The sequence below is a fragment of the Atta cephalotes genome (assembly GCF_000143395.1).
Source record: "Atta cephalotes unplaced genomic scaffold scaffold00039, whole genome shotgun sequence".
Taxonomy (NCBI): domain Eukaryota; kingdom Metazoa; phylum Arthropoda; class Insecta; order Hymenoptera; family Formicidae; genus Atta; species Atta cephalotes.
The window spans coordinates 926,413-939,452 of NW_012130103.1; the positions used below are offsets into that span (position 1 = coordinate 926,413).

Sequence of the window (13,040 nt, forward strand, 5' to 3'; positions counted from 1 at the left end):
AAAGCTCATTCGACACAGTTGCAGATCAAAGTGGTGAGTTTCTTTATTTGTTAACGGATATTGCAAACTTCTACATTGTAGAAATCTGTAAAGTCGAGGTGGAGTTCGATTAGCATTTGAACCCTGCCTAAAAGGGACGTGTAGAGAGTCAGCAATAGCGTGAACATACACTTGACACTTGAGTTAATAAGATGTAGCTTATCAAATAACACGGAAGGATGGTTTTATTAAAGTATCTAAAAATTTAGCTAAATAATTAGCTAAATAATTTTGTTGAACCATCAAAATAATCAGGGTTGGGAAGTAACTCGTTATTTATAACGAAATTAGAATTGCCTTTTTTCAGTAACTCTAACTTAACTCTCATCGTGTATATGGGGGTCATTTATGTCCAGGCAATTGTTCTGAATATTTTGATGAAAACAAGTAAGTATACAGTCGCCATTTCTGTTCCTAAAAAACTAATGTGTGGGAGGAAGATATCCGTGAAAGCCCAATGAACATCATTTTCTCGCTGAGCAACTGATATTCAAAATCAAGCAAACACAGAAATGATTCCCATATACATTCAACGCATATTTATCGTACAAATAAAAAAATAATTTTTTTCGCGTTTCTTGACTTTATTTTTATAAGTAAACCACATATAAATAACGAAAAACTTTTTATTCAATGATATCTTAAAATAAAAATGTCAAATGGCTCTGTAGAAGAGATTATAAAAGAACGATTTCTTCGTTATTTTACAATGTCATCCCATATGTATTTTTTTATTTACGAAAGTGTATAAGATTATAAATTTTGAATAAAAAACGAAATTTTTTAAAGTTATTAAGTCAATTTTTTATAGAAATTTATTTTTGTATAAATTTCGAAATTGCAAGACCTTGTGTCCCAAACCAATTAAAAAAATTTGTTGACATATATTTTTTTCTTAAAATATGAACTTTAAATTTTATTTTCCTTTTTTAATTAGATTTCATTGATTTGATCAAAAATTACAATTTTTTGAACGTATCACTACTATACTTACATTTGTGTTTACATATTTGCAAAAATAAAATATTAAAAAAATATATAAATAGATTTGTTAAATTATGTATAAATTCTTCATTTAAAATAATTAAGAAAGCTACATTTTTTTAATATTTCTTTAACTTAATCCATTTAAAAAAATGCATCGGACATGAATGACTCTCGTATACATTTAGCTCCAGTTTCATAATAATTCATAATCATTATAATTAACTCTTAACCGAGGTTCAATCTAATGTTAGAAATTAAAAAGAGATGAGAAATAAGTTGAATCTTGATTAAGAGTTAACTGTGAATTGTGAAATTAGGCCTTAATGAATATTAAAAAAACATATACACAGTAAGGGTTAACTTACTTGTACTTTTAATTAATTTAATTAAGTTACTTTATCAAGTCTCAAATCTATTTGTTAATATGAACTGAAATGTTCAGTAATTGAAATATATATTTATCCCTGATAATATCATCATTCTAAATGTATATATTAAGAATCCTTTTAGTGTCTTAATATATCTCATAATTTTTATTTCAAGTGTATATATTAATTTATTATAATTAATATAGATATGAATTAATATATTGGTTTATAATATCGAATGTTTCGTATAAGAATAAAATAATTTAGAATATTAGAAATGTATAAATTTTTAGATACTTTAGCAAAATCGTTCTTTCCATGAAATGCACCGCGCGTACAATGTAGCTATAATTATAAAGATGAATGGCCTATTATCCGCGAATTATTTCTGTAACGTGATGTCCATTCATATGCTTTCGACCGTTTACTTGTCAAACACGACTATATTCCTTGTAGCAGTGTTCTATAATATCAGTAACAGGTGGATCGCGTCGGCAGGAATAAGAATAAACCTTCCCTTGAGTGGGGGTGCCGTTAGTCCGATTATGAAAGCCATCTTTCCACGTCGGCCAAACTATCATTTATTATTGGCGCATTTACGCACGGATACTCCGAGTAAGTTTATAACGCATGTCGGAACGTGCGCGAGTGTTTTCTTTAACTCTAATAACGGGCCAGTTATATTCTACGCCGAAGCTATTTCTATAACATACGTATGTGTCTCACCCTGCCTGAAAGGGAAATATAAGTTAGTCATGCTACAGTGCTCGTCTAAATCCTTCTTGCATCAGGGCCATAGGCGTGCGCTCGTATCTGCATGAGACACGGGCGGATCACACGCGCTATTCTTTAATAACGTTTAATCGTAAGCGTTATATCACGTGTTGTTTTACACCCTGCCTTAAAGGGATAAGAAAGATGTTCCTAATCGCCTAATCGCCTATCGCGCCGAACAGGATTTTGCCGCTTCTTCTTTCCTTTTCTTTTGCTCCTCGAGAGATTCTTTATATTTTTGTTTTATTATTTTTCTTCTTATCTTCATTTTTTTATTTTTCTTGTATCAGAAAGAGATTCTTCAAGTTCAGTACAAGTTTAAAATATAAAATTATTCGAGGATATTTTTATAAAAGATATACGCGGAATATTAAAGCGATGGATTCTTCATGCATGAAATTTTCCGCGAAAATCTTTTGCCTGTTCGGAGCTCGGCCAGGACGATAATAAATACTTTACGATTAATTAAAAACTATCAGTCTCTTTAGTTTAACCCTGCCTAAAAGGGAAAAAAGATGGTCATGCAAGATTGCTCTTACAATTCGGGGCACCAGCTAACGCACGTTGGATGTGTCGATGCGCGATGGTTTCTAAAGGAACGATTCCTTTGAAGCGGTTCTTCGGAAATCATCGGACACACTGTAAATTCGCATTATTCTCGGCTGAGATTTCTTTCTAAATCGAGACTTTTGCCAATCGAGCTGACGTTTCAAAAACGACGCAGCAAATAAGTTGTTTGTACTATTACCACAAAAGCAAAAAAACGAACACAGCAGTTGGAATGATCGGTTCTTTGAGAACACGTTTGCTTTGACACATAAAAATATGCTTCAATAGACAATTATTGCTGGTTCCGCATCTGCTGTGTACGCTAAAATCTTTTATTGTACTTGTGTGAAATGAAAAACTTGATTTCCACATGCTGCTAATGATAACAAAGAGTAACAGCACAAAACTTATGCCATTATTTTTCTGTCAAAGTTCTGCGTAATTCAACATACATTTTTAAATCAAGATATTTGAGTATTCTTAAATTAACGTTTGTACAAGTGACGCTTATTTGCGTATTTGAATTGTAAATGTAATCTAAACGAATATCATTTTATATATATATATATATATATAATATATATATATCACGAGTTGCAGTTTCTGTCTAATTATAACTATGGTAATTTCTCGAGCTGGCAAATGCTCTTTTAGCGATCTCATTACTTCAATCGAAGCGCCTTCTTCAATGGAATATAAGGACCCTTTCTTAAACATTAAAATCTTATTAAAAACTAGCTTTTCTCTGATCTTTCCTTCATATTCTAATATTGATTAAACTATAATTCAAATTCCATTCCAATTGCAATAAAGTATAGAAAATAAAAAAAATGTTTCTGTAATAACAGATTCAAATCAAAATGCAAGACTCGGTAACTAGCAATATAGAGATTCTTAAAATTTTCACACAATTAAAAAAAAGACTTTTAAATAGTCGTTTAGATCTTATGCTTAATAACATTTCTGAAAATTTTCTTTCAAATTTTTTATATGAAAGAGCTTATAAATCCTTTGACAGGGAATGTGCTTTCCTGTTCTTTCAAATTATTTGCAAACAGTTTGTTTTCATTCAAATTTTTCAAATGGTAATGTCTTGTTATCATTTAAAATTTGCAAATAATGTTATTTACTTAACTTTGTTAACGTTGTTGAATTAACTTCATATCTTGTTGAACCAATTATGTGTTTAGTCACGCTGTGAAAAAAGAGTCTGATAATAATTAAATATTGAATAAAATAATTTCAATTAGATGTTTGATTAATTTACCAAAAAATAATTTTTCTTTTCTAAATATTTTGTAATTATTATTATGTTAGTTGGTTATACTATTATGTTTAGTAATATTTATCGAACATTTAAAAAGTAAAATCACTTTTTGTTACATTACATATCTGTACATTTAATTAAAATTATTTCACTCAACATTTCATAGCTATTATCAGACTCTTATTTTCAGTGCAAATATTATAATTAATTTTATCGATGATTGTTGAAAATATTTCTCGTTCGCTTTTATGATCGATCGGACATATAACTGGAAGAGCGATCAGCTTCGAGGTTCCCTGTCAAATGTTCTGTAATCCAAGAACGCGCATTATTTATTTTTATCATTTAAAAATTTTCGAGAATTCTTCGTAAGCATCGCGGCCTTACTTCCACCTATTGACCTAAGAAATCGTATTTATTTGCAGTTCGCCTTTTGCGCTTTTCTTCTTCTTTTTCTTACAATTAAGCTCTTCCTGAATTTCTAGCAAGGACTTGCCTTTAGTTTCGGGGACGTTCAGCATAATGAAGAATACGCCGACATAACAGCTGATAGCGAACCAGCCGAAGGCTGCGTACACTCCCCAATTGTCGGAGATTACTTGATACATCTTGGAGACGATGAAGGCTAGCAACGAAGACACTACATTGGCCAACGATACGGCGGCGCCTTTGACGTTCGTCGGAAATAATTCGCCAAGCATCATGTAGGGTAGTGGATTCAAGCCCAGAGCGATGATCAGCTCATAAAATATCACGGAGCAATGAAGCAGCCAACCGTATCCAATTGTATTCACTCCGAATTGGAACTTTACGAGGTAGAAGACGCTAGTGATGGTCAGTGCAATTCCAGCTAGAAGAGAGGTAGTAATGAGTAATGGTCGTCTACCTAGTTTGTCAACCAGAACTACCGCTCCGAGACCAGCGATCAATTGAAGCATGCTTAACAGGATAACAGAGGAACTCGCAGGCAAATGTGCATCGCCTTCTTCGAGAATCTCCTGAGTGTATGATTCAACCGCAGCGATACCGCTGAACTGAAGTATCAATTGCAGGCCGATGCTGATAATGACCGCGCGTCGGTTGCCAGGCGTGTCGAAGAGATCCCAGAATCGGCCGCGATCGCTGAGATCGCGGACAACTATCTTCTGCATCTGCTCCAAGTCCGTCTCCAGTTGATCAATGGAAACGCAGCGCTTCAGATATTTCAGACTCATCATTGCGTTCCTTGGGCGATTCTTCATTAATAAATAATACGGTGACTCGGGCATCCAAGGAAAGCTGAGAAAGAATATTAGCGGAATCACCAGACAGCTGTAACCAAGCAACCAATACGAGACAAACGGCCCGATTGCATGAGCATATAATTCTCCGAAGGTTACCATCAGCTTGATGAAGGAACCGAGAGTACCTCTAATCTCCTTATCGGCGATTTCGCCGATGTACATCGGACAGATGACGTACGCTATGCCCTGACCGATACCACCGATACCGCGAGCAGCGTAAAGAACGTAGGGATTCCACGCTTTAATGATCAGAATGTATGAGAGAGTCAGAGGTATGCCGCCTAGCAGCAGGCTCTTCTTTCGACCTAATCGATCTACGATTAAGGCCGCCACGATGCATCCGGGAATGGTGCCCAAAAGATAAAAAGAAGCAATCCAAGAAGCGTCGTCGGACGTTATGGGGACGTGGGAATCAGTTGACTTCAATACTGGCAAGATGGGTGACGTCCAGCCTATATGAGATCCGGTAGCTGCCAGCGATAAGGTAGCTATGGTAAAATTGAATGGATGAATAAATCATGATTTACGTTGCTTTTCAGCTGATTTTTCTATGCATACATGAATTATTTTTAAAAAATGATCTCTGAAATGAATTTTTATATATAATTGGTGTCCTATTTTTACGATATTACCCTCAAAATTTTATTTTCAATTAAAAAATTAAAAAATTAAAAAAATGTTTCAGACGAAGCTAAATAATGAAAGCGATATAAGCTATATCTTAACTTGAATATTTTGATGTGAATTTTTTTATATATACAATCATTTTACATATTCAATCCAAACTGCACCAAAATATTTTCAGTCTTGAAACGCAAAACTAGTGACAATCGCAACAACTTGTTACAAAAATTATGCACTTTGCAATATGCAATCACATATCTCTTTGAAAAGCAACTTATGCGTTCTTTTTAGATTAACTAATTTATCTTATTATTCTGTGCATTATAATATTAAGATACAATTATTAAAAAATGAATGGATTGCAAAATATTTTATATTTCTTATTATTTTATTATTTTATATTTTTAAAACTAAAATATATCTGCTATAAAATATTTTATAAGCTATTTTTGTTATATTTTTATCTTAATTCTATCTAAAGCTTTTATAATTAGGGAAATATTATGCAAAAAATCATATTATGTAAAAACATCATGAAATTCTGTTTTAAAATAATGATAATTTTTATGATTTGGAAAAATGGATTTTTTAAATATCAGTTTTTCAGTCATTATTTATCAGTCATTATTTATTTCTCTCTAAATCATGCAATTTTTGTGTGTGTGTGTGAGTGTGTGAGTGTATGTGTGTGTGTGTGTGTGTGTGTGTGTATGTGTGTAAACATTTTCTCCAAAATTGAAAATAAATAAAAGTTTAGAAGATGATCGTTAAACATGAGACACTCTATATATAGATATAATATAGATACATTTTATATATAGGTGGAAGAGAGATTAATTATATAATCTTTTTTTAAATAATGTAAATCAATCGCAATAAGTTATCATTTAAAAAATGTAAGATAGGCATGTTGTGTAAAAAAATTATATCATACAAAATCATATTATACAAAATTACAATAAAAGTAGTTATAATATTAATTCTAGTTTGATCAACACTTCTTGTGCTTTGGATACTTTTAATTCTGAAATTTTCAAAATCCATGGTTATAATTTCAATGTGATAATCACACTGAATCAATGTGATAATCACACAATTATTATCTGTAGCTGACAAAGTAAAAATAACATTTATATTCTCTCTTGACAATTTTTCTAAATTTAATTTAAATCAATTATATAAATTTTTATTAATAATCTTTATTAAGCTTTAAAGTTTCAAATTATTAATTTTTTTGAATCAACTGCTTGCTCAATTTAAAAACTTATGTCTGGGAAATTAGCATGAGAGTTAAAAAAATTAAAAATATTTTAGATTGTTTACCTGTAATCGCTGCTAAATATTGAGACCACCGTTTAACACGGGACTGCTCCATCTTTTATTTCTTCTTATCGAAGGACTGAAGAAAGAATCAGAATTTGTTTATTATTAAGAAAGTACAGACATGATTATATTAAAATTAAATATGTATGATATTATAAAAAATATATTCTTTCCTTGTAAGAATATATTGTATATTCTATTATTTTATACAAAGAATATAGGAAAACTTAATTACGTATAATTTAATAAAAACTTAAAAAAATAACTTTAATGATCTCACATTCGTCTTTACATTGCGGTTATAAATCGTGACTCGCAATTCTCTTTACGACTCTTACTAGCAATTCACGGCTTTCTAAACCTCTTTGTCTTAAAATGTCTCGAAATATCAGTACGCATCACGTAGCTCCTTTAGTTAGTTGACAAAGAAACTGATACAGCTAGACGAAACATAAACCAATATGGATTCTCTCTCAGCTATTAAAAGAGTTCTCGGTATATGTCGCACTATGAGAGAGAGTATGCACACGTCACCCATCCCACAAAAATTTAGAGCAAAGTGGATCAATTATTTACCAATACCCATGCAACACAAAATATTGCAGTAACATTGTAACATTGCTGTAACGTTGAAATGTTACTGCAATATTATTGAAGCATTGCAATGTTGCTGTAAATCGTTAGAATAATCTGTAAGTATTAGTAATATAACACAATAATTTACAAAATATGCTTCGCAATATGATATCAATCTTATAAATCGAAAGCTTAGTCCAATTTTATCCCTTAAGCTGTTTCTATGGAAAGTTCTATTAAATTTTAATCGATATTATGCTTACAGAGATAATGATGAAACACGCTAATGCTACCAGGAAGGACGACGAATCTCCACGCCTAACGACACCCAGATTTTAATGCATTTCAGATGGAATAAGAACGTGTTCATGTCGCCGTAGATTATATATGTTCTTTATCAGCGCTTTTCTTATCAGCGATTCATCAAATTTGTCGCTGTTGCCACTTGAGAATGTTTGTTCGTTACTAATTAGTTCGGAAGGACAAGTAGAATAAACATCGAATTACAAATAAAGATAAAAAATGGTCATATGAGTCAAAACAGGATCGGGAAACTTTATTTATCTCAAATAGATGAATAAAAAAATGAATAAAAGACAGAATAAAGAATAATTAATTATTGATTATATTATGTTTCAATTGTGTTAAGTTTTTTTCATTACATCAATCTCAGAAAGAAAAGTCAAAAAACAAATATGAAAAAATTAATAATAATGTAAGTTAGAAGAGTGAGAGAACAAAATATAATGTGGTAACATTATATAAAATAACCAATTACGATATAATTTAAAATAAAAATAGATTAAAGAAACAAAGAGACTACGATTAAAATCAGAAGCAATGTCAATTATATAAAATAAATGTGTATAAACTTCTAATTTGATCAATATAATCAAAAATAATAAAAATATGTCAACAGATAAAATAAAAAATTCAACTTTATTCCTTATTAAGAAGCGAGAAGATATTAAGTCCAAGTTGTAGTCCATTGTTAGAAATGAGTATGTTAAAAGTGTGTTAAAAGTGAAGTCGAATAAAAAAGTATTTTCAATACAAGTAAAATAGTTCAGACAGCACAGAATATTTAAGACAAATATTTATTAATATTCATTTTTTAAAACGTTATAGTTATATATATTTTATATAAAGTTTTATTTAAAATATTATTAAAATATAAATTAAATATTTTATGTAATATTTATGATAAATATAAATAAATATTTCTAATAAGTATTTTTTAGTTGGATTATAAATTAAAAAATTATCTCATTAAATATTTTCATAGCATTTACTATAACATTTTACAATAAATATTTTATAATATTTGTAATAAATATTGATCTGTGCAATATAAGACCACAAAAATATTTACAAAATATTAAAAATAAATATTTTATATATATATTTATAAATATTTTGTAAATATTTTATAAATATTGTGTGCTATCTGGGAAGTTTGTGAGCCTCCGATTGTTAATATGTAAATTACGTGTTCACGCGATATAATATAATTCGTAATTGAGATGTAGATACCAAATGAAGTTAAAGTAAACGCAAATGTTTTGATTTGAATTCTCTTCGCGGAAGTCAAGTGCAAATTCCAATGAAAATACAACAAAGAATTGACTATAAATACTTTTCCCTGTGATCATGAAAAATTTCTTTGAAATTATAATTTTTTTAGACTTTTTATATATTTTTTTTTGTATTACTGATTATTTATATCTTTAAAGCTTACACATTTTGATGATATAATTTTTTGTTTGACATTGCTTTTTATGCATATTTATTTCTGATAGTGGATTCCAACTTGGATCTAATATATTCTTGATTCCTAATAAGTTACATTCTTTATTTTTTCTACTGATATTATTATTTACTTTAGTATATATATCGACCAAATAGGACGCATATACATTTTTATTTTGTATAATTAATATTTTTTTACTTTAATTGTAGCCCTTACAGATATATTTTTAAAATTTTATTTTATTTTTACTTGTTTATTTTTATTCTTATTTTAATTTAATATTTTATATTTGTCACTATATTATGCGCTTTTTTCTAATTTATATTATTATTAATTTTTTCACGATTATTTATTTGCTTTCTTTGTTCATTGTAAGATTTAATACAGTCGAAACATTTATAATAATATAATCTAATATAAAAAAATTAATTGTTTTTTAGTCTCTTCTGTGTTCATTTTTTATTCATTTATTTTAGAATAAGTATAAAGTCATCACTTTTTTCAACTTTATTTCAACTCGTTTCTTCAATTATTTTTATTTTATCGAAATTGATTTATTTGTTAATTTAAATACTATCATTTACAAACAATTGCGCGTGCTTATTCAGTTGGTGACAAAAGTCTTAAGGTAACCTAATTAACATGAAGACGTAATAAAAGCAAGATATAATTCTTCGACTTGCGCAATGTGCGTTTTGAAGAGGCAACATTAAATATCTTAAGTTATTGTATTGCTGTGTACTCGAGACGAAATATCGTCTTTTGATTTGATTATCTATGTCCTTATATACGATAAGCTAATAGAATTAGTAACATAATGAATAATATAATAGTAGCATTGTACAAATTATTTTATATTCTATGCTATCATAAAAGAAGGAACAAAACATTAGCACTACGTTCGCCATTTTGTTGGATTTATATTTGACATTTAAATGTCATTTCAATTAATTTCAACATCACAATATTTATATCAGAAAGATTAAATATATTGCAGCATTCTGTATTATTTAATTATTCTGCAGAAAATATCGATTGAGTAGGATTTCATTTAAAAACTTATAAAAATGCGATCATCGCATATCTGTTTTCAATTTTTTACTATATAAATAATAGGATTAATGTCTTATATTAATTAAAGGGGAAATAGATGTACACAGTGTTTATAAATAATGCCTTTTTGCTGCTGATTAACGGCAGTAACGAACGTGCAATAACATTACAAGCTTATTGGTATAAGTAATTAATCATTTTACAGCGTCGCAGCTGTGATATAATAGTCTCCTTTGGAAACGACGGGCTCTCTGGGACCGTCGTGAATAATGGACGATAACAGTGGACAACAATGAGAGCATAAAAAAGTACATCATTATTTTTGTAATTCACATTTTTTAAACCTTTGTTTATATTTTACTCGTGCAAAGAGGAAATAAATCCTTCCCAGATAAGTGCTGTAAATTATAATGAGAGTACGCTATTATGTATTATCGAATTGATAAAATAACACATACAATCGTTGTTTTTAGTTCATCAAATATTTCAGATAAGTTTAAAAAACATTACAGAAATTCTTTTTAAGAGAACTTCTACATGATAAGTTTTTCTCTTATAACAGTGACTTCAATATATCGGTCATGTTTTTTGAAATTTCTTTTTTCAATCTCTTTTTTCGATTATCTTTTTTATACTTTCTGTCTCCCTATCTTCTTCTTATAATCTTAAATAAATCACAATCATTAGCTATCTTGTGATCCATTTCATAATTCGTATTATCTGCGATCATCGTACATACAAGGGAATAATAAAATATTTGTAGAAATTGTAGCAATGCATTTTTGCAAGAATGATTATTGTTTGTAAACTCTTCTCTGAGGAATCTTTTCTCAGCCACTTTTAAATCAGACGCACAAGGTAATCGTTATCACATTTTGAAACATTGATAATTTCTCGTGCAAATATGCGTTTTACGTATTCGTATGCAAACGTGGTGTATTGCAACTACTTTTACGAAAATGCGCAGATACATCTTATCGGCCATAATTAGCTTACGGAAAATACATCGTGTTTTCGCAATGTGTATAGGCATTGTTACAGAGACAACATCTTAGAAATGTTTGACAACATTTTGGAATTTGCCACGATGCAAAATAATCACTTTTAAACAAAAAAATTAAATTATATTTTAAAAAACAAATTTGCAAAGAAAGAAATTAATAAATTGTCAAATAACATGAAAATATAAAATATAAAATAAGATAAGATATAATATAAGAAAATAAGATAAATTGTTATTTTATGTCTAAACATTGTAATATATTTATATGTAATATATTTATATTATATATTTGTAATATATTTATATTATATATTTACATATATTTATTTTTATAAAAACGGGAGTTCTTTAGTTATGGACAATAATTTATTTTTAATATTATAATATTGTTATTAGATAAGATATTAGATATGTTTATCTTCAAAATACTAATTGATCGTAACTTGAATGAGTTTCGAAACAAACTGATAAATAATGAAAGAATTATTTGTCAATAATTTGTTAATAATAAATAGTTAACGATTGTTACAATTTGTGTGAATTTAAAATTTGACATAACATCTAAATAAAACAATGCCCTCGTTTATGTGTATGTGTTAGTCTTTTACTTGAATGAGATGAAAAGTTGGATATTTGGAATCGTATAGAGAAAAATGTTGCAGTCATATAGTAGAAAACTGCAGTAAATACAGACATCAGTATGTCTTATCTGGACCAAATGTTCACGTCGTTAACATTTAATCTATGAGTTGCGATGTGACATATTTACGACGTCATCATCTGTAACGAACGAAATAAATGCGAATATTTTATCACAAGTCTATATCTCCATGACAAAATACAAAATAAGCCGGGAATACGCTTCTCTCCTTGCTCTTCTTATATTTTTTTTCGATGAAAAAATAAGTGAAGAAACAATGAATGTCAACGACTGATAAAGATCGATAATACGCTATATAGTAACTCGGTCCAAAAAAGTCAATTCATCTTCTTCGATAAAATGATACAAACTCAGACATTTAAGATAAATTACAATTTACTGATCATTATCAGATTACAATTCAATCATTATTTTATTGTTACGAATCAAATTTTTTCACATTAATGAATGTCTACGTCTCAATCTCATTACATGGATTATATTAATCATCGTGAGCTCATTATGATAAATAAACATATTTTTTATCCTAAAAATAAAAATTGGAAAGTAAGTTAAATGTAAGGGGGTAACTATAACAAAAGTAATTGAAGCTTTTAAAGGGTGAAAACGAGACAAAGAAATGTAAAAGAAGTATAAACATTTATTTTAAGCTCGTATCTACGAGTTGACGATTACAATTAACAGTTGCCTAATTCTTTAATCAATCACGATAACGAATTCTTCGTGGTTGGCTGAAAGATGATAGAACTATGCAACTGTCAATCGTATTGTCAACTTGTAGGC

At 29.0% G+C, this 13,040-nt stretch overlaps 1 protein-coding gene across 1 annotated transcript; it reads right to left on the reverse strand.

Annotated features, from left to right (window-relative positions):
* Positions 1-4,385: 4,385 nt before the first annotated feature.
* LOC105622003 (facilitated trehalose transporter Tret1-like) lies at positions 4,386-7,266 on the reverse strand. Its single transcript, XM_012203434.1, has 2 exons — positions 7,215-7,266; positions 4,386-5,755 (listed from the first exon to the last, which is right to left on the reverse strand). The coding sequence occupies exons 1-2, from the start codon at positions 7,264-7,266 to the stop codon at positions 4,386-4,388; spliced, it is 1,422 nt and encodes a 473-aa protein (XP_012058824.1).
* Between the last annotated feature and the right edge of the window lie 5,774 nt (positions 7,267-13,040).